At 53.5% G+C, this 25,736-nt stretch overlaps 1 protein-coding gene across 1 annotated transcript in view; it reads left to right on the forward strand.

Annotated features, from left to right (window-relative positions):
* The window catches only part of CATSPER3 (cation channel sperm associated 3), a 35,437-nt gene extending 23,288 nt beyond the window's left edge, over positions 1 to 12,149 (forward strand). Inside the window, exons 3-8 of the mRNA XM_028103514.2 lie at positions 3,548 to 3,787; positions 7,499 to 7,681; positions 8,506 to 8,646; positions 8,989 to 9,108; positions 9,999 to 10,156; positions 11,142 to 12,149. Coding sequence (XP_027959315.1) covers positions 3,548 to 3,787; positions 7,499 to 7,681; positions 8,506 to 8,646; positions 8,989 to 9,108; positions 9,999 to 10,156; positions 11,142 to 11,295 — 996 coding nt within the window. The 3' untranslated portion in view covers positions 11,296 to 12,149. The remainder of the gene's footprint in view (positions 1 to 3,547; positions 3,788 to 7,498; positions 7,682 to 8,505; positions 8,647 to 8,988; positions 9,109 to 9,998; positions 10,157 to 11,141) is intronic.
* The last annotated feature ends 13,587 nt before the right edge of the window (positions 12,150 to 25,736 follow it).

The raw sequence follows: 25,736 nt of genomic DNA on the forward strand, positions 1-25,736 counted from the left end.
GCACTTCTAATAACAAAATATGAAAAGTACTTAGACAAAAGATTTAATAAAATCTAATAAACCTAATAAAAGTTGTGTGATTTTTAAAAAAGATTTTATTTGTTTGAGAAAAAGAGCAAGCGAGAGCACAAGCGAGGGGAAGGACAGAGGGAGAAGCAGGCTCCCCGCTGAGCAGGGAGCCCAGCGTGGGGCTTGATCCCAGGACCCCAGGATCTGACTCGAGCTAAAGGCAGACACTTTTAAAAAAATTTTTTATTGTTATGTTAATCACCATACATTACATCATTAGTTTTTGATGTAGTGTTCCATGATTCATTGTGCATAACACCCTGTGCTCCATGCAGAATGTACCCTCTTTAATACCCATCACCAGGCTAACCCATCCCCCCACCCCCCTCCCCTCTAGAACCCTCAGGTTTTCAGAGTCCATCATCTCTCATGGTTCGTTACACTTTTTTTTTCAAGATTTTATTTATTTATTTGACAGAGACAATGAGAGAGGGAACACAAGCAGGGGGAGTGGGAGAGGGAGAAGCAGGCTTCCTGCTGAGCAGGGAGCCCGATGCAGGGCTCAAACCCAGGACCCTGGGATCATGACCTGACCTGAAGGCAGATGCTTAACGACTGAGCCACCCAGGCATCCCTAAAGGCAGACACTTAACCAACTGAGCCACCCAGGTGCCCCAGATTTGTGTGATCTTTAAGGAGAAAACAATTCAAATATATGAAGGTCGTTAAAGAAGACAAAGAAATGGAAAGATCTATCAGACCATGGATAGAAAGGCTCAGTTTCTTAGAGGTGCAGTCTCTCCAAATTAATCCATAGAATCAGTGCAATTCCAGTAAGAAATAAGGCAGAGTGTTTTTTATGGGTTGCCAAAAGCTGATGCTAAAATTAAGAGAACAAAATGAAAGAGAAAAAGCAAACAAGATGACTTTGAAAGTTAAAAGGGGAGAGAAGTCTAGACTTACCAGATAACCAGACTTTGTGTAGAGCTTTCACAGTGAAGGCAGGGTGAGGAGGCAGTAGACAGGCCAGTGCAATGGGGAAGAATGCTGGGAAACAGACCCTGGTCCATACAGAGACAGCGTACCTGTCAGGGGGCGCTGTGGGCGAGTGGCCAAGGGGCGCCTTCTGCAGGAAACAGTACTGGGACCCTTGGTTGTGCATATGGAGAAAGCGTGTCACTGGATCTTGGCCTCACAGCAGACACAACTGGGTTAAAGACCCGACGTGAAAAGTGACACTTCAAAATGTTTAGAAGAAAATATAGAATACTTGTATGATCTCAGGAGGGGAAGGTTTCTTAAAATAGAAAATGTATGTCATGAAAAAACAGTTTGGTTCATTTGATTCCATTAAGATTTTAAACTTCTGTTCATCAAAAGATCATTGAAAAGGTGAAAACATAAGTCAGCATCAGAGAAGATATTTGCAACACATATAACAGGTAAAGAATCAGGATTCAAAATATCTGAAAAACTGATTGTTGTGCAGGCCAATAAGAAAAAAGCAAAACAATCCAGCAGAGAATTTGACCAAAGATAAGAAACAGGCAGTTTACAATTTAAACATATAAAAAGATGTCCAGCTTCATTAGTTAGAGAAATGACAAATAAAATAAAAAGTAAGATACCATTTCATATTCATCAGACTGACAAAAATGGAGAAGTTCAACAGAGGGAAGTGTTGGTAAGCTCTTAAAGCAGTAGAAACATTGTGGTATTAAATTGGTACAATAGCTTCAGAAAACACATCTCACTAGCCAGTGAAGTTGAAGGTGCTCATATCCTACAACTCGCTAATTCCACTTCTAGGTCTGTAACCGAGGGAAGCTTTACACATGGATATGATAAACCGTACACCAATTACTCACCCTTTTTGTACTGTTATGCTGTTTGTAATAGTAAAAATTACCAACAAGCCAAATATCACCCAATGGGTGACTAGATAAATAAATTACAGTATTTTCATGGTATCGCTACATATTAGTAAAACTATGAACTAGGTTTACACGTATCAACACCAATGAATCTCATAGTTTTATTTATTTTTAGAGATATTTATCCATTTAGGGGCGCCTGGGTGGCTCAGTCGGTTAAGCGTCTGCCTCCGGCTCAGGTCATGATCTGGGGGTCCTGGGATTGAGCCCCGTATCAGGCTCCCCCCCCCGCCCCCGCGCTGCTCATGCTCACTCTCTTTCTTTCTCTCTCCCCTCTCCCCTTTGACGCCACACCATCCCCTAGTCCAGTCCGGTCTAACCTCCCCTCTTGCTGGGTGACTGTGAGAAATCATTCTCCTGCTATCTGTCTCTTCCTCCCTAAGCCACCCCCCACTTGCGCTTCTTGCCAGCTCCCCGCCAGTCTCTTTTCCACTGAGATCTCTTAAAAATGTAAGTTGGCTCATATCTCTCCCTTGCTCAGAATCCTCCAAGGTGGAGGTTAAAATCCAAAGCTCTCACCAGGCCTTCCTACGTGGCCTGCCCCTCCAGCAGCATCTCCTGCTCTGCTCGCCCCTTTCTGTTCTAGCCCTGCTGACTTTGCTGTTCTTTGAACAAACCCTTTCTCACCTGAACGCCCTAGTACTTGCCACTGGGGAACTTTGCCCCAGCTTTTATTATGGCCCCATTCCAAGGCCTCTACTCACCGCCTTTTCTAAAATAGCTGCCACGACTCTCCCTCCCCGACCTGCCCAGTCCTTCTGTCTCCTTTGGCTGTCTCCTCTACTCCCCTTCCTTCCTACCCAGGGTTACACTATCTCTGTATTTGTTTGAGCCTTCACTTCTGTCTCCCCACTACTAGATCATATGCTTCCTGGGGGCTGAACATTTTCCGTCTTACTCATTGTTGCGTTTTCCCTACAACAGTTCTTGCTTGGCTCACGGGGGTGCTTAATCAGAGCTGCTTCAGTGAATGAATGCACTGATAACGAGGAGAAAGTTTTATCACTCAAGAAGTACCTTTTGGTAAAACTAAAGCCACTGGAGTTGTAGATGCATGAGAAGAATTTGAGTAAGATTATTTCATAAAGTATAGAAGTGGGAAAAAAGCAGACTGTTCCTCAGAAACAGTTAACTGATTTTCAGTGTGTGTGATGAATGGACGAATATTAATAGATATTTGAGTACTTCATCTCTGCTCCTAAAAGTTTGGATATTCAGGTTGGCCAGAAAACTCCTGGGATCTTCTCTTCGGGAAAGCTTACTTTTAGGTTACCTGAGGTGTCCAGTTGACTTAGACCAGGGTCTAGATGGCCATTCTGTCTTCCAGTCAGTCTGTCATTCTCAAGCACCCTGGGTGTGACCTAGCCCCAGGTTTAGGGCTGCAGGGAGGGAAGATGCAGAAGGGGAAGAGAATTGGGCACACTGTGTGTCCGCGGGGTGCCTGTGACCCTGCCCGGGTTTCTCTCTCACGTGGGTGACTGGGGAGTGCCCCCCCCCGAGATGCACACAGCCGATCGGGCGCCTCAGGCAGGGAGAGGGCAGAATGATGGGGTTCTGCGGCTTGGCCTGACCCTCTGACCCTCTGACGCTCGGCTCCCCCGCAGGTCTCTGAGCTGGTCTTTGCGTCCATCTATAGCTCCGAGTTCTGCATGAAGCTCTACGTGGACCCCATCAACTACTGGAAGGATGGGTACAACCTGCTGGATATAATCATTATCATCACCATCTTTATCCCCTACGGTCTCCGCAGATTCAAGGGCAAGCACTACCCCTACCTCAACATTGCTGATGGCATGCAGTCCCTGCGTATCCTCAAGCTTATCACCTATAGCCGTGGCATCCGGGTGAGTGACCTGGGGGTGCCGTGCTCTGGGAGTGCAGGCAACGGGGCCTGTGTGCCCGCCAGCCCCTGATGAAATCATCATTCTACCACCACCATCCAGTTATTGAATCCCACTGTATGGCAGGTCGATCTTTACCAATGTTACCTCATTTCATCTTAAAACAATTGAGGAAGGGTATCATTGGCTCTATTTTACAGATGAAGAAATTGAGACCCGTGGGTCACTCAGGAGTTAGATGCCACAGCTGAGATGTGGAAGGTGTGGCTGACTCCAGGGGCCATGCAAACTTTTCCTCTCTCCCATGCTACCAAAGGGACTGACTTTCTTATGGTACAGGCCCTTTGAACTACAGTCCCAGGAGTGTCCAGCTCCTTGGTGGTGCTGGCTGCCCAATTTCAATTATATGCTTTCCCCATACAGCTAAAAATCTGCTGCTTCTCTTGATGGGACTGGTCTCATTACTTTGTTCAGGCAGCTCTAGGAATGGTGCTCCTGCTGAGAAGTCATGGGGTGACCAGTCTTTCTTTGGCTCAGGAGGTTTCAGAAAACTCCTCACAGCTGACCCAACCTGCCCTGAAGCATCCGTCCTGGGCACAGCATGTTTGCCCGGGCTCTGTGTCCCGTGTCCATGCTTCTCCAGGAAGGGGCTGCCTTGGACCCATTTGACCAGCTCGGGTGTGTGTCAGCCTGTTTTGCTGAGAGATTGCCCCTAGCCCAGCCTGGACGTCTGTCTGGGACCTAGGCCCTACACTTAGCAGCCCCAGGCCTGGGGGACGAGATGAGGACAGTTTTGAAGAGCTCCCCCTGCCACAGACCCCTGTTGGTTCATTGTCTGCTCTCATGTGGTCACATGCCTGTGGGGCCCCTCCCAGACAGTGGAGGCCAGGCCTCCTGTCCTTTGCTTCGTGGTGCGGCTCCTGGAAAGAGGTGGCCATAACTCCTACTCCCCACTTCCTTACTTGTCATTGTGCCCTGGCTTCTTCCCTCCAAAGGAACTAGCCTCTCTGCGGTAGTCAACAACCTCCTTGTCACCAAGTCCATTGGCCAAGTCCATTGGCCCCATCACTGCCTTCGCTTAGGGTTCCTCCAGCCTCTCGAGCTCGACGTCTCAGGTGCGTGCTGTTTTCTCAAGACTATATCCCAAGTTCTCTTCACCCGCCTCCCCCCCGCACTCCGCATATCCTCTTTGGGTGACCTTCTCCACGTTTCAGGGGTCTTCCCCTTGCCCACGCTTCTCTCTGACCTGAAGCTGAGGGCACAAGCTGTCTGCCGAGTACATTGCCTTGGCTCTGTCATGGCAGCCTGGTCTGAAAGAGCCTGAGTTTTAGGGCCTGGCAGGGACACCCCATCTTTCCAAGGCAGGGATCTAGTGATGAGAAGACAGCCCTCCCTGCTGGCCGAGGTCTGTCCCAGGGCTGCAGGGTGACTGCAGACCTTTTTTCAGCCTTTGGTTCTTGTAGACATGAACAGAGACCCATGGACATGCAGACAGAATATTCACACAGACATCCATGGCCCATGTTTGACCTCAGGGGTTTCTGTCATTCAGCAGAGCCTTGCATCCCAAAGTTGTTCCCTGGGGATGACCAGGCCACTTGGCTGTGGCTCACCTATGGCCTTTGGGATATCATAGGACCCCAGATCCCTAGGGGCAGAGAAGTGACTCTAGATTACACAGCCTCTGTACACTGGCCAGGTGGGGCTGGAGGTGCCAGAGGTAGGACCCATACCTCTGCTAATTTATATTCACTGAAATCTAAATGAGGTTTTAACAGAGTCGTAGCCTCAGAGCCCACAGAGCTGGGGCACATTCCTGGCTCCTGTCCCCTGATGAATTAAAATGACACTCTCTGTCCCCCCTCAGGGCAATAAACCTGTACGGTGAGGGAATAGTTCCGTGTTGTTTTGCACACAGACAGGGTCTGTGGGCTGGGCAGCCAAGGGCCACACTGCCCCTGTTCCTCTGCATTTCAACCCGAAGAACAACCTTCCGGTGCTGGGCTCCTGCCCCTTGGAGCTCATCACCTTCCCTGCCCTGCCTCTAGCTCTTCTCCATAGCCTGAGTGCCCCGGGGCCGGGAGGGCAGCTCCGGCTTGACCCAGAGGCCAGGAGAGCTGAACTAGGGGCAAGGAATTGCTTCCCCAAAGAAAGAGTCTGGGAATTCAAAATCAGGCACCTCTGGGGGGCCAGGTTGTGGCTTTGAAAGCCCGGGATTTCCTCGGGAAGGAGCTACCAGCCTGTGGGACTCGGGGCAACCATCTGCTGGGATTGGATTTCCATACCTCTGGACTGCAGACTAACGGGGCCCGCCTGGACCGTGCTCCAAGAACATTGTCAAGGCCAGCCGTCAGGAGTCCCACGTGTCAGGGCTTCTGGAGAGCAGGACCTCTTCTCCTCTGCTGTTCTCCAGGCTGTTTGGCTTTGGCCTCAGGTTGCACTGGGCCTCGGGCTGGCCTAGAAGTGGGACCCCCCAGCTTGAGCCTGTCCTTCCCCATTCTCCGATGCTCCAGGTTCTCCTGCTTGGGGCTGCCCCTTCCCTGCCCGCCTGGGCAGGCCTCTTCTGCGGACTGCGTCCCAGGGTAGCGTTTTTCATGAGTGCTTGCCTCTTCCCTCGCAGTTGTCTTGGGAAAGAAGTTCTGTTTCTGTCTCGCAGGGAGGGAGGCGGTTTTGTACATCTCACCTCTTCTCTAATGAATCCCCAAACCCTGATTCTCCTTCCCCAAGGAGAGGGACGCGTTCCCCTCTGCCAGGAGCTGTCTAGCCAGTCCACGTGGAGGGCAGCACCGGGGCTCTCTGCTGGTCTTTCCGCTTCCCAAGTCATCCCAGACTGTCAGCGCTTCACTGTCCCGGGGCCCAGCTCTCTCAAGTGCCTCCATTCCTAGTGTGAAGCCAATAAACAGTTTCTTGACCTGGAGAAGCAGGCCCTGGGGGGTGAAGTTGGTGGCACAAGGCAAAGGGCTCGGGAATTGGTCCTAGCTCTGCCGCTATATTGGCCAAGTCTTCTTGCTTTTCTGAGCCTCTGCTTCTTCATCTTGAAACGTGACAAATGATAATGCCCACCTGCTTTAAAATGATGTCTGTGGCAGCATCTAGGTAGGTGACCATGTCTTGAGCACCAAGTGTGTGCAAGACTCTGGGGTGTGGAGAATGAATGATGAGGAGCCATACGCTGTGCTCCCCAGGAGTGGTCAACATAGCGGGAGGCCAGACAGATGTCCACTTCCTAGGGGATGACTGAGGTCATGGGATGGAGACCTGCCTGTGGAACAAGACCCAGAAAGAATGGGAAGCCATATCCCCTCAGCCTTCGTCATTCCCACACCCAGGGTAGCTCTGCTACTCCTCCTGGGCTCGGCAGAGCATGCAGGGCTGGCCCTCAGCTGAGAGGTAAGAGCAGACACCTTGGGATGAGCCAGAGGCAGGCCCGGGCTCAAGTGGAGTGGCTAGTGGTGCTGCTGGGGAGACACCCAGGCCTGAGGACCATTTGCCCATGGCTGACTGATGGTGGAGGCCAGGTACTGCTCAACCACTGTTGCATTGGTCCAGCCCTCAGTCTGGGCACAGTTCCCATCCATCCATCCATCCATCCAACCCTTTTTGGGGCCTGGCACTGGATGCTGGGGCCAGCTGGGGTGTGGGCAGACTGGACCTGTCTGCTGAGCCCCACTCAGCCTGGCAGCCTAGCCTAGCCCCAGTGCTTCTGCCTTGCAGACACTCATCACTGCCGTGGGGCAGACAGCCTACATCGTGGCCTCTGTGCTCTTCCTGCTCTTCGTCCTCATGTTCATCTTCGCTATCTTGGGCTTCTGCCTGTTTGGACTTCCAGACAGGGGGGACCAGAATAACTGGGGGAACCTGGCTGTGGCCTTCTTCACCCTCTTCAGCTTGGCCACGGTACTGTGTTTGGGAACAGGGGTGGGGGTGCAGGGGCCTTAAGAAGGGAATGCCAGGGTCGCCTGGGGGGCTCAATTGGTTAAGTGTCTGCCTTTGGCTCAGGTCATGATCCCAGGGTCCTGGGATCGAGTCCCACATTGGATTCCCTGCTCGGCGGGGAGTCTGCTTCTCCCTCTGACCCTCTCCCCTCTCATGCTCTCTCTCTCAAATAAATAAATAAAATCTTAAAAAAAAAAAAGAAGAAGGGAGTGCCAGTTGGTGTGGGTGTGTAGACAGGCTGGGCCTCACATAGGGTCCTCCTCATGCTCAGGTACTTAGCTGGGCTGGGGATGCTAAAGGCGGGCCTCCCAGGACTAAGCCAGGGCCCTGGCCAGGGGTCCATTCCTCTCTCTGATCTTGTGACTCCTTAGAGCATTCCCATTTGTCCCACAGGGTTGAACTTTCAGAGTTCTCAAAAGATACCTCATTTGGATCAAGTTTACTTTAGAAATGAAACCCATGTCACATAGGCTTTCTGGGACTAGGCTGAAGCAGCCTGCAAAGTCCAAGTCCAGAAAGAGAGACTCGGGGTCTTTCTAAAGGAGGGCCTTGCAGAGGAAGGATGGGAAGGTGGGCTTTTGGAGAAGAGCCCCCAGGGCACTTTGGCCAGTAGTATCTGTACCCCATGGAGCCTTGCGTCCCCAGCCCCATGAATGGACTGGAGTCACTGGAAGGGGGTGGTGGTGAGGGGCTGCTGTGAAGGCAGAGCCAGCTGCGTCCTCAGGGGGGGCTGGGGCTGCCCCGCGGGGCCTTGGCACCCGGCACACCCTGCCTTGCCCACGCAGGTCGATGGCTGGACAGACCTGCAGCAGCAGCTGGACAGTCGCAACTTGGCTCTCAGCCGGACGTTCACCATCATCTTCATCTTGCTTGCCTCCTTTGTCTTCCTCAGTATGTTCGTGGGTGTGATGATCATTCACACTGAGGTGAGGCTGCACTTGTAAGGATGGGGGAGTCGGCTTAGATGTGGCAGGCGGAGCCATAGTCCCAGTCTCCAGGGAGGCAAGGAGGTGGCTCCGTGGACCCTCCCTTGCCCAGCCCCGCTCTTCTCCCTGGGCCAGGGCATTTCCCTGCCTTGTGATGGCGGTCAGCAGGACGGGGGGCTTGCGGAGTCCCTGCAACTGCAGATGGCAGCTTGAGTTGGGGGCCAGCCCTGTATGGAGGGGGGCTTCTCCTGCTGAGGAGCAATGCAAGGCTGGGGAAGAAGACAGACGGGGGTGGGTATGCCGTGAGAGCCTGTAGCTTACCTCCATCTTCCCCCTCTCTAGGACTCCATTAAAAAGTTTGAGCAGGAGCTGATGGAGGAGAGGCACATGACACTCATGGAGGAGAAGCAGGTGATTCTAACGCGGCGGCAGGAAGAGGTCAGCAAGCTGATGCAGTTGCAGGTGGGCCATCTCCCGGCAGCGGGGGGAAGCAGGCCCATGGACAAAGAGGGCCTTGGGGCCAGTGTGGATGGCAGGTGGTGTCAGCCATCAGCCATCTCTGGTCTTTGGTAGGGCAGGTTCTGATGCCCTGGACTTTCCACAGTTGGTAACAGCTTTATTCTCTACATTTCTGTATTTGTCTAGACCTCTGAGAGAGTTGAGTACTGTAGTTATAGTTTCTCCCTTCTTCCGGGGCACAACTCCACTGCCAGGCCCTCTGCCTGGAACGCTCTTGTTGCTCACGCTCCCTGGTTGCCAGGCAGCCATAGGCCCCATCCAGTGGGTGGGGTGAGGCCATGGAGGTCCTGACAGGGGCTACTCAACTCCGGTTTTTCTAAAGTGGAAGGAGGATGAGTATAGCAGGCTGGAGATCTTCTGTCAAGCATGACACACCTGGGAAAGCCTGGGGCCGAGCCTTCTTTTTCTCAGCCTAAGCTCTCTGAGCTCCTCAGGCTGGGTGCTGGGTGCTGTGCTGGGTCCTGAGCCACCCCCCACCCCCCTCTCCCCCCCGCCGTGCAGCCAGTGCATCTCTCCTGAGACCCTTCTCTGAGCTGGAGTAATCTGCTTGTCTTGGCTGCGCCCGAGTTTGTGCAGGGGAGGGTGAGACCACGCCGAGCCACACACGCTCAGGCTCTCACTGCTTCCTCTCTGGGTCACCTGTCCTCATGTCAGTGACGGTGGCTCATAAGACTGCTGTGGTCAGGGGGGGCCAAGGCTTGGAGGGAGTCAGGGCGAACCTGTGATTTGGTGCAGGACTTACCCTGGGGCTGGGCTCAGGCCTTCTCCTGGGCCTCTTATGAGGGGTTCCTGTGCCTTCCTCTTCACTGCCCTCTTTATGCTTCCCTCTCTAGAAAAATGCTGACTACAGAAGTTTCAGTGAGCTGGTAGAGAACTTCAAGAAGACCCTGCGGCACACTGACCCCATGGTCCTGGATGATTTTGGCACTAGCCTGCCCTTCATCGATGTCTACTTGTCCACTCTGGACAACCAGGACGCTACAATCTACAAGTCAGTACCCACCCCGCTGCCCCTGGCCCTGGGAGAATAGGCCTTTCCTGGTCCCTAGGCTTCCTTCAGAGTGGGGCCATGGCAGGTGCCATGGGAAAGCAAGGGGATGGTGGCCTGTCTGCGAGGGGCTGGAGTGAGGCCCTTCCTGGGCGTGCAGGACTCCATGTGTGCACGGGGGCTGCACTGCCGCCTGTGGCTCAGGGACCTCTGCTACCCTGGCCGTCCCTGGCCTGCTGTCACTGGCCCTGAAGTGCTTGTGCTGGGTTGGACTCTTCAGGCCCCTCCTCACTACCCACTTTTCAGAAGTCAGACGGAAGAGCACCGGTTGGCAAGGCAGGAGCTGAGCCTCCTGGCCTGGTTCTGCCATGACCTTCCTTTGTGACTCTGGGGAGGTCTCTGCCCCTTTTCCACCTGTCACATGAGGGCTGATATACAAAAGCAGTGTCCACGCACTTTGAGGGCTGGGCTTTGAGTTAGCCCGGCCCAGGGCTGTGCTCTGTGTGCTTTACCTGGAGTTATACCTGGCCATTACTAAGCAGGAAGGGGAGGGGCATGGGCGCTAAGGAGTCACAGTGAGCTCTTGAGTGAGGAGGGACACCAGGAGGCTGGTTTCATGACCGAAGCCTGCTGGAGGGCTTCACAGACTGGGGGAACTCAAAGGAGGGGGTCAGGGAACCTCCACATTTCACCAAAGAGCGGGCCAGGTAGTGTCTGGTCACCTCCATGTAGTCACCTCATTTACAGCCCAGGATTTGGTGTCTCCATCCCGACACATGTGTTGGAATACCTTACTCCGGGGGCCACGGGGTAGAGCAGAGGGCCCGGATTCCAGCTGACCCGATCTGGCTCTGCAGTCCTTGCTCTTCCCTGCACCCACACCTACCAGGCGTGGTGAATCCAAGGTGTGGGCATGCAGCAGGCAGGGCTCAGGTGGCGTGGAGCCCACCTCGAGCCCAGGCCCCCTCTCCCCTGGTTCCACTTCCAGGCTTCAGGAGCTGTACTACGAGATTGCACACGTGTTGAGCCTGATGCTTGAAGACTTGCCACAGAAGAAACAGTCCCAGTCCTCTGAAAAGGCTGATGAGAAGTGGGGGGGGGGGCGTGGGCACCCAGGCACCGAGGTGCCTCGCAAGCCGTGACAGGCCCTCGTTCAACACAGGCTTTCTGAATTGCCCCCTCTGCAGTTGCTTAAGCTCGTGGTATTTCCCAGCCGTGGGGGGTTGGGCCTGGGAGGCGCCCATGAAGTCCGATTGCCCGGACCGCTCCCCCCTCAACATGATACAGCTAGGCCTGGGGAGGACGGAGAGGGATGCTCAAGACTTGCCCTTGGCCAGACGCCATGTCCAGGGGCCACACTGGCTATCTCTTCCCTTAACCCCAGCAGCGAGGACTCCCTGGGCTCCTGGGAAAGCCACCTGAGGACCCCAGACCAAGAAGGGCCTCCAGCAGCCCTGTAAGTGTATATCGCTCCTTTGAGCTGGTATAGCCTCACTGATCTGGGAACCTCTTAAAGCTGGGCTCCTCTTTGTGGGTGCCCCACACTAGGAAGAGCAACATTTCTCTCTGTGCACCTACTCCCGTGGGGACCCGTCTTTGGAAGTTGACTGCTTTTCTCTAGGCTCACAGTGGTCGTGATGCCCCAAAGGGTGCAGGGGCCACCTCCTAGAGGGGCCAAAGGAGCAGCAGTATTGGGCACTTTGGGCTGTTGGTTAGTTAGGACTTTTCACTTGAAAGGTGACATTTTCGGTGTCATTCCTGGCCACATGGCTAGCAGAGTTGCGACACTCCTTTGATCCGGCCGTGATGGCATCTTCTGAAGGCACGGTGGGGGGGGCAGGGTTGGCTGACACCCCTTGTCCCTGACTGGCCAGGCCAGAGGCCCTACGGTGTCCCTCTGCTCCCATTGCTGGGGCTGTCCTTGAGGCCCATTCCTTTAGCAGGGCCCCATCTGACAGAAAGAGGATGGAGTTCTGGGTGGAGCTGGCGGGGACATCAGCACCTACTGTTGAGGGAAAAAAAGCCCCAGACCCACAATGGGGAGTCGGGTCAGCAGAAAACACGGGGGGTAAAATTGAGAGCGGTTGGATGAAGGGTCCCCTTTGTGGACCCACGGTTTCCAGGCACGGTGACAACTCTTCCAAGGCCATGGGACAAGGGCACTTGGAAACCTTTCCTCGTGGTTTTGCTCATACATCCAACTACTATTTACTGAGCTGGGCTGGGTGCTGGGGGTGCTGTCATGAGAAACCCATAGTCCAGTCCTGGTCCTCTTGGGGCGCTCGGTTATGTAGAGGAACCAGTAATCCAGCCAGACTGGATGAGAGAAATTTCCCTGAGGAAGTGACAGTTGTTTGCACGCAGAGAGCACGTGTCTTCTAAGAGACTCAAATCATGGCCATTTGCAAATGTTCACACTCACGTCGTGTAAAAATGCAAAAGGCTTGCTCTGGAGAGTAAGACCCGCCACCATGCTATCGGGGAGCTCTCCGAGGGCAGGGGCGATAGCCTCGCTGTTTCCCCGAGGCACAGTGCCCTTGGGGGGGGGGCTGAAGTATGCAGGTCGTGTGTGCCCTCCGCAGAGCGGGGAGAGGCCCAGGGCTTTATGCCTGCGGTGCCTGGCCGGGAAGGCTGGGGGCTTCCGTGGCCGCTCTGGGGGTGCAGCCCCATCTGTAGGACAGGCCTCGGGCCAGGGCTCTGGTCCGGGTGTGGGGCAAAGCAAACCTGGCCGGCTGCTCGCATGGCTGTGGGTACCGTTGGCATTGCTGTGTGCCTACGTTGCTCGGGAGAATATGAAAACACATTCCCCCGCTCTCACCAGGAATCCCCCGAGAATCGCCTTAGGCCCCTGGAAGTGAACAAAAGATTAAAAAAAAAAAAACAAAAACTTGGCCTCAGAGAGGTAAGTTGGAAAGTGCCACGGTTTTGGAGAGGGGAGGTCTGGATTCTGTAACTGGGTGACCTTGGGCAAGGTGCCAAATCTTCTGAAAACGCAACTATTTCCTCTGAGAAATGGGCTGATAAAACTGACCCACTCTGAGGACCAAATGAAATACATGCAAGAGCGTGAAGAAAGCTGGAGGCAGCAGTGGCCAGAGCTTCCTTGCCATCGGCTCTGGCTCTGCTGGGCGGCCCCCCACAGTGGGCTGTGCTGGTCCGGGGCCCAGAAGGCCTGGGCCGGCCTCAGGGTGGCAGGGAGGACAGTATGGCGCCAAGAGTGGGAAGCAGAAGTCAGGAACCGGTGTTGGGGGTGCGCGGTGAAGGGGTCTCCACTGGGAGCTGGCACGGAACGACCTGGAAGGCCTGGGTCCCCACAGGGAAGTCCCAGGCACGGGGCTCTGGGCCACAGTGGGGAGGGCCAGCTGCCTTTAAGGGCACAAGCAGAAGGCTGTCACTGAGCAGGGAGCTGGGAGAGGGTGACGTGCAGAGGGCCGGCCCAGTGCTGGGGGCAGAACAAGCCAGCGGATATTTGGCACAAAGTCCCAGAGCAGCATTTCTGTTTGGCTCTATTCGTCTGCAGAGCAAACATTGGCAGATTGGAATTCCCACTTGGGCTCTCACCAACTCAAACAGGCTTGGCCACGACTTTCAATTGATTTGCTTGGGGCAGAAGTGCTCTGCCTGCCCAGGCCTGGCTGAGGAAAGCAGGACCCTTCTCACCAGCCCCCAGCCCTTGGGTCCAGCAGAGCTGTCCCCAGATGGCTCTTTCCTCTCCATCCTGCCGGCCTGGTGATTTGGTAGCTGCACTGGGATGCAGGGGACCTGGGCTTGAGTCTTTTGGTCACACTCAGGCCCTCCCCTAGCTCCTGTGGGAAGGATCTGGAATCCAAAGCTAGAGGTGTTTGGAAGGTGGCCGGATTTTTTTCTTTTAAACCGCTTGTTGATTCCACCAGCCGGAAGCAGTCCCTATATTATGGCGATCCAGGCAGTGAGGGAGAATATAAACTCTCCTATTTATTCCAACAGCCCCTAGAAATCTTACACAGAGATGCTGAGAACTGCACACCTTGTGTTTTCGTCAAATGTGGGTGAGACAGAACACCTCCTAATTCAAAGGGCCCTTTACCCAGTCAGATTGCGCTGTCAGTGGTGTCTCTCCCTGTTTTGGTCTCTGTCCCTGGCCCCAGCTTGCCTGGGCCTGCTCTCTTGGTTCACAGGCTCTCAAGAGAGAGGATAGCTCTGAATTCTTAAGTAGGCTGCCCAGAAGGGAGAGGCGATGGCTGCCAATACGAGTCCCAGGGCTTGGGAAATGACGAGAAGGGGGCTAAATGTGATGGAGACAGATTTACCACCGTGTGAGTGCCCTGCTTCTCCCCACATTCCGCCCCCGCCCCCCGGAGCTCTGTCTGTGCTGGTCAGCCCCACGCCTCACCATCCTCGAGTTCTCTCCTTGATTTTACTCTAGACTCTGGGTGACACAGTGCTGGGGGAATGGGGGAGAGCCAGGATGTGACAGGAGAGAGAGGAGAGAGGACCATTCATGCTCTCTTGATCTCCTCCGTGATGGAGAGTCAGGGTAATGGGCAGAACAGCAAATGGGGAGACCAGTCAGGTTTGATGTGTCTACATAATCGGGAGCTGGGACAGGGAGGGAAGAAGGAAGTAAAAGCCGAGGGTCGAGAGTCAGAGACTTTTAGACAGAGGTTTTGACCCAGCTGGAGTGTGAGGCTTGCAAAGGGGAGAAATGGGGATGACACGTGTCCTTGGGGGGTGAGAACCGGGTCCTCACTGATGTTCTTTGAGAGAGGCAAGTCATGGTTGGAATCATTTGAAGACGATGTTTGGTTGCTGACTGTGCCATTTAAAAAAAATGGAACCCCCTGAATGGATTTGACCACGTGGAATCTGGATTATATTCAGGTGGCCTAAAGATCACCCTGTATAATAGAGACCTCTCAGGCTAAAATTGGGAAATGTTAAGAGGGCTTTACAAACCACCACCTGAACCCCCAAATGGGCTCAGAAGCCTCTAGGTGAAGCACCCCTGGGGGTGGTGGCACAATGTGTGGCTGGCCTTTTGCAAAATGAAACCAAAGTCTCAAAAGGAAGTGCAGAAGAAGCCGAAGGGGGATGAAGAGTCTGTCCTAGAACTTTTGGGACACTGGGGACTGACCCCATGCTCTGTACACTGGTGATGGGACAATGATGTTCTCACAGCAGGGTCCCCTGCCCCACAGTTCAGCACACATGGCCCTGGACTCCCTCCTTTCCCAGCGGTGCCTTGACACCTAGAATGGTGGTCTGAGATGAGACGACCTCTTCACAACTTGCCACTGGACCAGGGGAGGATGTGTCCAAGCAGAGTTCAGGCCCAGGCTCTGAAGGTACAGCCCGTTCTCGTTGTTGACAGTGGAAACACCACCTTCTGTTTTGTCGGCATTTCTGCCTACGAGATACTTTCACATACATGATCTGAATCATGTCACAACACTTAGGTATTTTTCATGATTCCCATCAAATAGGCTACCGCCAAAGCTGAGGTTTGGAAAGGTGATGGAGCCCCCAGGTCTGTACCACTAAGGAGGAAGAGCCAGGATTCGTAGCCACGCAGTGTGGCTTTTGCATCACTCTCCCACAAAGCTGTGCACTGATGTTGTAAGGCATCGTTAGCTCCATTTTACAGGTGGGTAAGCAGGCACCCACAGGGACCGTCACTTGGCCAGGATTGTCATTAAAGGGCAGAGTCAGGATTTGAATGCAGGCCACACATGTACCCGCTGCTCTACAGCCTCACAGTGGCCTTGGTCTTTCTTTTCAGAGCTATTTTTTTAACGTTAAAACTCAAGCCCTGATTGCCTTCCGAGCAGGCCCCGAGTCTGCAGTCTGCTGGCCCAGTGGCCCCTGGCTTGGCCCTGGGACCCTCAGAGATGGAGAGGACAGCAAGAAGCAATCGGTGAGCACGGATGGGTTGTGACTACAGCGCCTAATCGGGAAATTACAGCCTGGGCAGCAGAGGGTTTGGCTTAGAAGTCACCCTCCCGTGGGTTTCAGTGAGGCCAGCCCGCATGGAGGCTTGGCTGGCAGAAGGGATGTGCTGGGCAGGCGTGAGCTTGGCAGGCAGGATGAGCCAGCCTTGTCAGTGCTGTGCCCATACCCAGAAAATTGGTCTCTCGGGTGGTGACCTTGAGGTCGGTCCTTTCTGGCTCTCTGCCTGCCCCTGCACCCATAGATAACTCATCAGCAAGGGTGGAAGCTGTGGGCACCCAAAGGGGGCACTTTGTGAGTCTCTTGGCTCGAGTAGCTGGCTTTTCCCCTGACCCTGGAATGAGCATGCAGAAAAGGAGTGGAAATTGGCAGATGGGAAAAGCCAGTTGTAGAACTGTATGTACATGCCACCCTCTGTATTTTTTTTTTTGGAAGAGGAAAAATAAATAAAACCACATATACAAAGTGGCCATAAGATGTCTGTTCTCTTCCAGGTGGCAAAGATGATAGACAAGAGCTAGTACTGGCCAGTGTATGAAGAAGGGGCCCCCTTGTCCACGTCTGGCAGCACCCATAGGTGTGGCCTTCTCCGTGGTCTTCTCCATGGCAGCATGGATGGGATTTTATGTGTGCGTTCCTGGGGCTCGCCAGATCTGTTCTTGCAGTTACCCTGACGTCCCAAATGACCAGTGCACAGAGAGCATGGATAAGGGTGTTTGCGGTGGCCTGCTATAAGAGAAACACAACAAAATAGGATGTTACCCCAAGGCCCACTGGTGAGGATGCTGGTTAAATGATTATGAATCTATACATGTGGCCCTTAAAAATAGTGATTTTTGGATAAGCATAGATATTCTTGATACTATCCTGAGTGAAAAAAGTGGCTTCTTGAGCAACGCATGGCAGGATATCCTTTCTGTAATAGCATGTGCGCACATACAGTGTATGTGTAAATGCACATGTATGTAGGCGGAGGGATGTCTGGGAAGATATCAATGGTGGTTCGGTGGTCTTGACTTCGGTCCTCACACTTTTCTGAACTTCAGAAATGTTGAGAATGAATATGTATGCTCTAATCAGGGAAAATCACACAATATTCACCTGGAACGTAATGTTAAGCGTGGGGCGGGTGTGTGTGTGCGTGCACCCACACCTGTGGCGTGCGGAAGGGCGTTCCAAGCAGAAGGAACCACGTGCACAAAGGAGTGAAGGTAGAGCTCTAGGGGGTTGAGCGAGTGCTGGGAGGTTGGTTTGGCCACAGTTTACAGGGTGGGGTGGGGTGTTGGGGGACTGGGGAAGTAGACTGGAGCCAGATCTGGAGGACCTTGAGTGTTCGGCTTGGCAATGTGGAAGCAGGGCGGTAACCTGGCCAGTTTGGATTCCTGCCGCCTGAGAGAGGCCTTATCCCCCTCACTTGGCACATAAGACTTCCCTACTCTGTCTCCCCCTTTTTCTCCCCATACCTCCCAGGGCTCCCTTTGCCAGGACTCAGTCTCACCTCCCCTCCTGCACACCCGTTCCAGGCCTGTTTGTCCTTCAAGGCTCAGGGCCAGGCTTTCTCTCACGGGAAGCCCTCCCAGATTGCTCGGAATAGCCTTGATTTCTCCTTTCTCGTACTCTCACCCTTGGCCTTTTATACCTGACCTTAACTCAGACCTTAATTCCTCCACCCACAGATACTCCCTTTCCCAGCCTTAGTTGGGGAGGGCCGTGATCTGGGAGTCTTGCCCTACCCCCTGAATGCCAGAGATGGATTGCCTGAGGTATGCCAGCTTTAGAGTCCTGGGGGATGGAGGAGGAGTGGGCAGCAGAGACCCAGGAGTGACTGGAGCCGATGCCACAGGCACCATGCCAAGCGCTGGACATACCTTTTCACAACTGTTCCCGTTTTGCAGTTGAGGAAAGGGGGCTGGGAGAGGCTTGTGTGGCACTAAGTGGCAGGACTGAGAGTTGAACCTGTCTCACTCCAGAGCCCATACTCTTAAACTCTGTGCTGTGCTTGTCTTGGGCCCTTACCCCCTGGACGTCGGCTGAGCTGGGCCTGAGGTGGGGCCTTCCTGCGCCTTGCTGCCCCGGGCCCAGGGGACATGGACTTCAGGGTGGAAAGGAGATGCTAGGTCACTCGGGTGGTAGCTCCTGACCCAGTGGAGGACCTGGGGGCATCGCAGCAGCCCTGCTGAGGCCTGGGGGGGGGTCATCATCCCCCATGAAATAAAGCAAGATGCTTCCCTGTAGGGCCGGCTGGTAGGGGTGCCGTGGAGGGTGTGTGGAGGGGAGGGAGGCTGAGCCTGAGATTCTCTAAGCATAGGTGGTCAGTGAGATGAGACAGCCTACTTGAAAGCCTTACATACTGGTCACATCCAGGGTCTCTGCAAACCCTGACACTGAACCTCATGAGGCAAGCAGGCAGGCCCAGTGCCCATTTGACAGAGTGGGGCACTCAGGCTCCACGAAGGGAAGGCCAGGTCCCAGGGAGGAGCCCAGCCCAGGGGCTAGAAGCCAGGGGGACCTTGGCCTCCCCCAGGCACCTTGACCAGCCGCAGCTCTGCTGGTATCCTTCCCTTGTTGGGCTGGGACAGTCACTGTGACCCTAGGGGCTGCCAGGGATGGCCTCAGCGGCCCCACCCTGGGCTCTGGATTGTGGGGAGAGTCAAGGAGCTTTGGAAGGGTGGGCACCGAGCTCAGGAGAGGCCAGGCGTTCACCATGAATAGTGGGTGCCTGTACTCAGTAACCAGCCTTGGTGACTCCGAAGGAGTGCGAGCTTGGGGGAGGGAGGAGGGGTCCTTGGCCACACCGTGTGCGTGCGTGTGTGTGTGTGTGTGTGTGTGTGTGTGTGTGTGTGTGTGTGTGTTGAGGGGGGTGTTTCACGTAAATCTGTCATTAGATTGGGTTTATCCACAGGGACAGAGAGGTATGTGCGTGGAAGGACTGGAGTAAGGGTGAGGATAAGCATCCATCCCAGTGTGTCCTGGAAAGTTCCCAGATAGGCCACAGGCGGCAACAGTTTGGGGAAACCCTTGTCAGGCCCTGCCACAGCCTGGCGAGCGGCGAAGTGGCCAGCTGCTTTGTGGCTGCAGTGTCTTGGGTTTGCCAAGCACTTTCCGTGAGGTCATGGGGACGTTAAGCCCTTGGTTAATTAAATGGGTTAATATGCTTTGTCTGATTCTGAGGAATAATAATAATATAATGTGATAATAGCAATAATGGTACAATTAGCTGTGGTTATTACACATGCCTGCACTGTCCCAGGCACAGAGGGGAAAGTGCGGCACGCCTTCCCGCACACTCAGGCCTCATTTTCCTCTCATAAAACCCCATTCTTCAAAGCCTCCCCAGCCCAACTCCCTATATCCATTTTCAGGACAAATTACGAACACTTAAAAAAAATTGGTCCATTTTGTGTGAAAGCCAAGTCCAAATTACTGTTACTTCCCCCTTTATGTTCTGAAATTTAAAAATGAGTAGGGGTGGGGAGCTGAGGGGGGCACAGGGGGAATGGAGAGAGGTGGAGAGGGGGGAGCAGGGGAAGGAGGGAAAAAATGTATGAACGAAGGAGAAAAAATAAGCCTTCTTGTTTCAGTAAAAATGTATTTCTGGAATGATGTTTCGGTTTACTCAGGCAGAAAAATTAGAAATGGTGTGCTTATTAAGCAGGCTAAGTAAGCATGACTATTTTTAGTAGTGTAGTAAAACCTTGGTAATTTGGACCTCTTTAATAAAGATTCCATGATCACGCTGGCTGGCAGGCACACCCTACGTGCGTGTGTGTGTGTGCGCGCGCGTGTGTGCGGGTGCGCGCGCGCGCGTGTGTGTATGTGGGTGTGTGCGTGCACGCGCGTGTGTGGGTGGGTGGGTGGAGGCAAGGGAGGAGTGTAAAGAGGTTGCTCAGTTGGAGGACTGGGAGGGGGCAGGGGGTACAGCCAGGGGACACGGGAGAGGAAGAGATTCCCTGCCTATGACAGCCGTTTTTTAAACTCTGAGCCCTCTTTGCCTAGCAAAAAGAAAAGATCATCTCAAATGATTCTTCTCTCTGAACGTTCCTCTTGGCACCTATTAATTTGACATCCATTTAAAGAAGAATGTATTTCAAAACAAAAATTTCACTTGGGGAGAAATCTGACAGTAAAGGTTTACTTGACACTTGTCACACGGGCTTGCCCCTAAATGAGGCTGAATCCTGAGGGTTGACACGTCATTGCAGGCAGGTGATGACTGACACCTTCGGGGTGAGGGCAGGGTCCCGCAGGCACGCCCCTCCTCATCCTGTGGATCGCAGGTCTTGGTATATTTAAAGTAATATTTATTGTTTCATGTCACCTTTACAAAAGTAATACATGCTCAGTGCAAAAAGCTTGGAAAGGACAAATGAAAAAAAAAAATCCCTCATTTCCCACCACCCCGAGGTAGCTGGTGTTAACACTTTGTGCACATCCAGAAACTTCCCTGTGCATATATAAGAGCAAAAATGGTACAGTGCTTAAATACTGTTTTATAGCCTGTGTTTCTTAGTTTTCTGACAGAGAAGCTCAGTTAAAAAAAAAAGAGGCAGCGGCAGACCTGTTATTTAATATTCGGCTGAACTGATCGAGAACAACCATCCACACCAGTTCTCTCTTGGCTGCAGAATAGACACTTGGTAGGGGAAGTGTCCTCATGGGGTCCCACTGCTGCAGTGCACGAAGGGATGGAGAATGGGGTGAGGGCCACGGGGGGTGGTCAGCTGTCCTGGGGGCTTGCATGGGGCTGCTAGTTAAAGAGGGCTGCAGGGAATTGTTTTCTGATCAATAGCAGACTAACTGTGGCCGTGGGCTCGGCCCCTGAGCATCCTGGGCACCAGCCCCTGCACACCTCTCTGAAGAAGGTGGGGCATAAACACAGATACAGCTTTTTATAAAAAGGTTCTGGTCAGTACGTGAAATTTACCATGTTAACCTTTTAAAAGTAGATCGTTCAGTGGCATTTACTATATTCACATTGTTGTGCAACCATCACCACTGTGCAACATTTCATCATCCCAAAATGAAGCCCTGTACCCATTCAACAATGACTCTCTCCTCTCCCCCTGTCTCTGGCAACCACCATCCTATTTCCTGTCTGCATAAATTTGCCTACTCTAGGTACCTCAGATGAGTGGAATTCCAATAGTTGTCTGGCTTATTTCACTTTCGTAAATGTCTTCAGGGTTCGTCCATGTCATAGCAGGTGTCAGAATATCCTTCTGTTTTAAGGCTGAATAGTATTCCATTGTATGCTTGGACCCCATTTTGTTCATTCATCTGTTGATGGACAGTTAGGTGGCTCCCACGTTTTGGGATTGTGAATAATACTGCTATGAGTATGGGTGTACATGTTTCTTTTTGAGTCCCTGCTTTTGTTTCTTTTGGGTAAATACCCAGAAGTGGGAATCACTAGATCACATGGTAATTCTATGTCTAATTTTTTGAGGAACCGCCATACTGTTTTCCAGAGCAGCTGTACCATTTACGTTCCTACCACCAATGCACAAGTGTTCCAATTTCTCTACGTCCTTGCCAACACTTGATAACTTGTTTTATTCCTAATGGATGTGTAGGGGTATCTCACCGTGGTTTTGATTTGCGTTTACCTAATGAGTAGTGATGCTGAGCATCTTTTCATGTTTTTATTGGCCATGCATCTATCTCCTTTGGGGAGATGTCCATTCAAATCCTTGGCCCATTTTTGAAATGGATGGTTTGTTTTTTTGTTGATTCACTTTAAAAAAAAGATTTATTTATGTATTTATTTGAGAGAGAGTGGGGGTGAGGGACAGAGGGAGAAGGAGAGAGAGAATCCTAAGCAGACACCCAGCTGAGTGAGGAGCCTGTTGCAGGGCTCAATGTGGGGCTCCATCTCAGGGCGCCAAGATCACGACCTGAGCCGAAACCAAGAGTCGGATGCTTAACTGACCACGCCACCCAGGCGCCCCTGTTGATTCACCTTTATTTATTTTATTTTTTAATTTTTTTAAAGATTTTATTTATTTATTTGACAGAGAGAGAGAGAGAGAGAGAGAGAGAGCGAAAGCAGGAACACAAGTGGGGGGAGTGGGAGAGGGAGAAGCAGGCTTCCCGCTGAGCAGGGAGCCCGATGCGGGGCTCGATCCCAGGACCCTGGGATCATGACCTGAGCCGAAGGCAGGCGCTTAACGACTAAGCCACCCAGGCACCGCATTGAGTCACCTTTAAAAGCAGTGCCCAGAGCTGCCTGTGCTGAGAATGAGGAATAAGTGTGTGTGGAGGAAGGAAAGAAACAAGAGAGAGGAGAGAAAGGAGCAGGGAGAGGGAGAAAGGGCCAAGATCTGTTTCATGGAGGGAGGGGTAAGGGAAGGCAGCCCTTCAGTTCTTTTATTCAGCAAATGTTTCTCGAGCGTGACTGTGTGCGGACGCTTCTCCAGGCGCTGCGGTCCACACCTGTTTGCCTGGGCATGCTGACTTTGTGACGGCAGCCCCCTGCCCAGCTGCCAGTGCCCTGCCCCCAGGAGGCTGTGTCCACACTAGCGAGGGCTGTGGGCTCTGTGGTCCGGCGGGGACCCGAGTCCCTAAAAGCTGTGTGCCCTTGGACAGGTTATGTGACGTGCTTGAGCTTCAGCTTCCTCATCTATAAAATGAGATGAAGAAGAGAAATAAAATATGTCCGGTGCACAGCAGGGGATAGTGCAGGGTGAGATGTGGCCACAGGACGGAGAGAGCCAGAGCGAGCTTTCCTCCACCCCCTTCCCGACACAGCTTCCTGCACCCTGACCTGCTCCTCTGCAGCGTCTCTCTGCCCTGGGTCACAGCCCACCCCTCCCCCCGCCCCACCCCAAGCCTGGCTGGGCTCTGGTGGCTGAGTGTCCTGAAGTTCCTATAGCCACTCAGTAGATGGACACCTGCTCTGGGCAGCACCAACCTACTGGGAGGCCAGGTCCAGGGCCCTGCGAAGGCAACACAGGCGTGTGAAGAGTGGGGTGGTGAGACGGGCAAGGGGCCAGGCCAGCAAGGGCTGGGAGGACCCTAGGAGGGCTTCCAGAGGGAAGCAGACTGGAAACACGCATCTAGGAAATGAGAAGTTTGTAGTACTGAAGGAGACAGGAGTTTGGAATTAATGGTTGATGTTCCAGGGTCCTGCCTTTACCAGAAAGCTGCTCTGTGCCCTCACCGGCCCACTCCATTCTGCTGCGCTCATCCCGGGGCTTCCTTAGTCCCCCTGTCACCTGTGCCCTCTGCTATTCCCCTCCCCCCCCCCCCCCCCACACAATAGCCAAGTGAGCTCAGTGGAGGCAAATCCTGGGGCCTGGGGCCTTTTCTTTCTCCCAGAGCACACCTGAGCCCAGCTTCTTGACAGGAATCAACATGAATTATAATTGTTTATCCTTCCCCCGCTCCCCCTGCCGCCACCCAGTACAAATGTCAAGAGAGTGTACGGTGCAGTGGAGGGGACCATGGACCTGGGTCCCAACTCCGTCCCTCATTCCCTGTGGCATCACGGGTGAGCTGTTGATTCTCTCTCAGCCTCGGTGTCTTCCTGCGTAAGGATAAGGGGCCCCTCCCTCCCCTGAGGAGTGAGCACTGTAATTGTTATCAAGTGCTTCTCGTGGCCTGGCACTTGGTAAGGGGCTGAGGTTAGCTATCAGTAAGGTGAGAGAACACAGAAGTGTCCAGGCCTCCTTTTTCCATGTTGCAGGGAGTCCTTAGAGGAGAATTCTGGGGTGAGTGCCCCCTCTGCTCCCCTGGCTCATCTCTCAGAGTACTGCCTGCCCGTGTGCCTCTCCCCAGGCCCATTGGACAGCAGTTCCTCAGGGCCTCCCAGGCCCTGGCGCTAGGACACCAGGCTGGGTTCCCGAGGGTCCAAGTCCAGGATGGGTCCCCGGGTGGGATGCAGTGGGGAAGGCAAGTCGGCGGGACTGTCAGTCAGGACTCACACCCACGACACCCAGCAAAGCTGGAGGGAAAACCAAGTTGGGCTCCAAAGGACATTTTCAGAAATGACCTGTTGAGAAACTCAGAGAAGCCCTACTAATGTGGAAAGCGGGGAACAGGGCCCCCAAGGGGAGAGGCAGACTAACAACTACACTGCCACCACCATCAGTAATAACTCTCTGCCGGCCCCACAACTAATGTCTGATGTGTTATCTCCTTTAATCCTTCAAACAACTGTGTGAAGGGATTGTTATTCCCTTTTATGGAAGAGGAAACAGGCTCAGAGACATGGTGTCTTATCCAAGGCAACTCAGAGGTGGAGCCAGAACTCAAACCCTTGCTCTCAAAGACCACAGCGAAGCTTCCTCTGGATGCCAGAGCCGAGTCACAGGCCCGGGAGATGGGGAGGTCGGTGGGCACGAACCATCCTTCCTGTCTCGTGACTGAGGCCCTGCTCCATTGTCACAGGGAGCAGCAGGCTCAGGCAGGCAACGCTGAAGGACGGCACACAGCCACCTCCCGGGCCTGGACTCCCGGGGCAGTGCCCCCTCCAAGGCAGATCTTCCAGCTGTGACTTCCCCTCCCCTTCTAGACTCTGGCAGCTGTCCTCAGGGATGCCATGGCCCCTAGGGAGCCGCCCCCCCCGCCCCCCCGCTTGGCTGGGGCCCTCAAGCTACGGTTCCTCTCAGTGACTGGGGACTCTGGTGGTTGTGCACTTTCCTTTGGTGCCCCATAGTGCCTGCAACCAAGTGCTGGGCACCCGCCTCAGGCCCGCCTGTTTCTAATTCGCAACTGCTCTAAACCTGCAGCAGCCCTTTGGGGCTTTCAGCACCAAGCAAGGACCAAATCTGCTTTTCTCTTTCCTGGGGTTAGTCCCGGGTAGCCAGTAGAAATCACCATCTCTTGCAGGCCAGACTCCTCCCCCTCCCCACCATGTTGCCCACGTTGCTTGGCATGGGGCAGCCCAGTGCAGACGGTAGAGCGGCCACAGACTGGGCTGGAATCCACTCCATCACTCTCTGCTGTGGACCTTGGCCAAGTGACCTGACCTCTCTAAGCCTCAGGGACCTCATCAGGGAAAGGGGATAATGAGAACTCTTCCTCCTAGGGTTGGCGTTTAGGTAAAGGGGCTGATCCGTGAGGAGTGTTACGCTTCGCCCTGGGCCCAGGGCCCTGAATGGGTGGAAGAAATGAGAGCGCTCACCGCTCAAGACAGACCCGCCTCTGTAGAACAGCCTGGCCTGAGCACCCTGTTCGAGGCAGACCTCTCATTTTTTTCTGACTCACAGCACCCTGTTCTTGTTCTTCAAAAGCACTCAGCCCAGTTTGTAATTATATACGTGTTTGTTTACTTGTCCATGAGAGCAGGGACCGTCCGTTTCCCAGCGCTCAATCCCGAGCGCCAAGGGCAGGAGCACAGCAAATGTTGCGTGAATGAATGACACTCCTTCCCCAGTCTTTAGGCAGAGGAGGACGAGGGCTTTTTGCCTTTTGTCGGAGGATTGGCCTTTCAGAGCCCCCCTGTATTCCTCAGCCTGCCTTCAGAGATGATCCCGTGGCGGATACAGCTGGGAAGGGCTGGGTGCTATCACTCCTATCTGCAGCCACAGAACAGCCGGGTCAGAGGAGCTGGGGGAACCCCACAAAAGGGTCTTACACTCACCTTGTTGGCCCTGGTCCTTGATGGGTGATGGGGACATTCTGGGACTGCTTCTGCCCTGCCACTTATATCTGTGGC

Source organism: Eumetopias jubatus, unplaced genomic scaffold (assembly GCF_037043125.1).
Source record: "Eumetopias jubatus isolate StellerSeaLion01/CBP00866 unplaced genomic scaffold, mEumJub1_p1.0 scaffold_5, whole genome shotgun sequence".
Lineage (NCBI taxonomy): Eukaryota > Metazoa > Chordata > Mammalia > Carnivora > Otariidae > Eumetopias > Eumetopias jubatus.